General features: G+C 60.4%; 1 protein-coding gene across 2 annotated transcripts in view; it reads right to left on the bottom strand.

The window, feature by feature from the left end:
- The window catches only part of PDGFRA (platelet derived growth factor receptor alpha), a 36,621-nt gene extending 34,539 nt beyond the window's left edge, over positions 1-2,082 (bottom strand). Inside the window, exons 1-2 of one of the 2 annotated variants that reach the window (XM_031056556.1) lie at positions 1,635-2,082; positions 1,394-1,533 (exon numbers count right to left, since the gene is read on the bottom strand). Coding sequence is in view for 1 of the 2 variants with exons in the window: in XM_031056517.1 (XP_030912377.1) it covers positions 1,635-1,643 (9 nt within the window). In the remaining variant the exon portion in view is untranslated. The remainder of the gene's footprint in view (positions 1-1,393; positions 1,534-1,634) is intronic. The other variant, XM_031056517.1, reaches the window with a different exon arrangement.
- Positions 2,083-2,485: the final 403 nt, after the last annotated feature.

Here is a 2,485-nt window from a genome sequence, read left to right as displayed (position 1 = left end):
AAACTTTCATGAAAACTCAGAATGCTCCCAAATTTCATGAATGAGTCTTCCCTCCTCAGACCCTCCAGGACAGTGGCTCGGGCGCCGGGCTCGATGTCCACGCTTACAGTGTGGGTTTACGGATGGGGAGTTTGATTTGGAAACGAATTCGCAACTTCCTCGTGTCCTTTGTACACCGCTGCGCTCGGGTTCGGGCTAGAAAGCTGGACGGACGGCCGTGAGCCAGCCAGGACCAGGAGGCACAGAGAGACGGGGGGAGAGACGAATCACTAACATTTATGAATGAAAGACACAACGAAAGGTAACCTTCGCCAGGAGTCAGCCTCCCCAAAACCCGCAGCTCCGACGGGACCGAGAACACTATTCTCTTCGTCTCTGCCTTCGCTTTGCCCTGCTCGAACAGAGCCCAGTAATAACCAAGGCAGGGACACGGCCAGGGCCGGAGGTGCCGGCGGAGGCGCGGGCAGAGCACGTCCGAGCCCGTCCTGTTTGAACAGCTCCAGACGGAGCTTTGATCCCCGCCGGGGAACCAGCGCTGGCTATCTCTGCTTTGTTGGCCGTCGCTATCGCTGGCGATAAGGGGTGGCCGAGGGGCTGCCGGGGAGCTGCCCCCGCCGCCCTTTCGCTGCAGGCTTCGTGCGGAGCGCGGCGAGCGGGGCGCGGCGATGCGGCGGCCGCGGGAGAGGGGGCACTGCAGCCCCAGGAACGGAGCCGAGCGGAGCCGAGCGGGTCCCTGCCCGCCGCCTGCCTTCTGGGCAGGGCACGAGCCCCCAGCTGCCCCTGGGTCGGGGCTTCTCCCTTTTCCTTCCTTCCCCAGCATCACCACCACCCGCACCTCTTTCTCCCATTTAGTATTAAACAAAAGTTTGTTCTCGAAGTCAAGAGCCAGGACCCAGTGGTTTTTTTTCCTTTCCTAAGCGAGGGAGAGTTCAACCTCTGAAACGAAGATGCCCCGAAGAGAACAGAGGCAGAAAGGAGAACCAACTCCCAAGGACGCGCGCTCCGGGCTGAGGTAGCCCTGCCTGGGCTCTCAGGGCTCCCGGCGGCGCTCCCGGCCCTTTGCACGCCCTCCACTAGCGCGTCCTCAACTCGGGTGAGTGCACAACCCCGCTATTGCTTCCACATGTTCCTCCAGGAAATCATCGGAGTCAGATCTATGAGCAGCCCCTGGTCGGAATGCTAACAGGATACCGTAATGCTGGTGAATAAACAACAGGCTCCCAGTGAGTCAAAAAAACATGGAGGGAAAAAACCCAAAAAACTAAACCAAACAAACAAACAACACAGGAAAAAAAAAACCCCACACCGCACCCTGGAACTCTCCATCTGAGAGGGCGAGCGCACCCAGCATCCTGAACTCCTTAATTTGCGGAGGGAAATGCTTTATCATTACTTGGATCAGAGCTGCGGGCTCTCGCAAATTTAAACCCCTCGAAGATGAGCATCAGCTGCCTGTGCACCGGGGCGATCCTGCAGGACACGGGCCGCGATGTACCGGCGTGAGCGTGTGTGGTTCGACGTGCGGGGTGATTCCTGGCGAAATATCATCAGGATGGGATGTAATGCGAGAGTTACTCTTTCGAAAAAAAAGGAGCAAAAGGAAAGGGGAGGAGATGCCTTCTGGTTGCAATTACCTGCCTCATTTGAATAATGCCTTTGTCACGATCATTATCGAGAGGTCGTTAACGGCTTCCACGTGGGAACTCACAAGACCCAGCCGAAAATAAAAATTGTGAACTGGGCGACTGGCGAGGCTGCCTGCTAGGCCAGTCTGGCCCTCCTGGCGGGGGCCCGACGGCTCTGTGGAGACAGGGACGGAGGTGTTCCGTGGCTTAAGGACCCTTCTGGGGAACGGTGGCTCTTTCCCCGACGTAGCTTTCCCTTGCCCACACTAAGGGCCGGAGCACCGAGCCGGCGGGAGCTGGGCTCTGCCCGCTCTGGGCGCTGGGCCGATCCCTCTGCGCTGTGCCTATGGATTGGTCCCGCGCAGAGGAGGTGGTAGTTAAAATAAACTCTCCAGGATGGCTGCTGAGCTCTGCCTTCCGCCCCGTGTGGTGCAGGGGGTCCCGTCCAGGGAGGCGAGGGGGACGTGGGGTTAGCCAGAGGACAGGCTGGGGGTGGGGGGATTTTTTACCTCTCCCCTGTCCTCCCGCCTTCCCCTCCCCTGAAGGGCTGGAGCATAAAGCATCCCGTTAGCTGTGTTTATGTGGTAACAGATGGAAGCTGCACGTCTCAAACAAAGTGCGGCGCCCGGGCTAGAGCCGCTCTCGCCTGGTTATGCTCCCAGCCTGCCCCCCGGGCTGGGCGGGGGTGTGTGCCCCCCTCCCCGGGCCCGCGGCGCCCTCAGAGTCCGGGCAGCGGGAGCACCGACGGCTCGGCTTATTGCGGGGCGGGTCTCTCCGCTCTCGGACGCTTCCAGGGGGGCTGGGAGCCTTCGAGGCCATTTCACACCCCCACCCCCCCCCCCCCCGCACCCCCCCCCCTC

Source organism: Geospiza fortis, unplaced genomic scaffold, assembly GCF_000277835.1.
Source record: "Geospiza fortis unplaced genomic scaffold, GeoFor_1.0 scaffold40, whole genome shotgun sequence".
In the NCBI taxonomy this organism is placed as follows: Eukaryota; Metazoa; Chordata; class Aves; order Passeriformes; family Thraupidae; genus Geospiza; species Geospiza fortis.
Note: the sequence above shows the minus strand (reverse complement) of the source record. Positions and strands in the feature narration are given on the sequence as shown.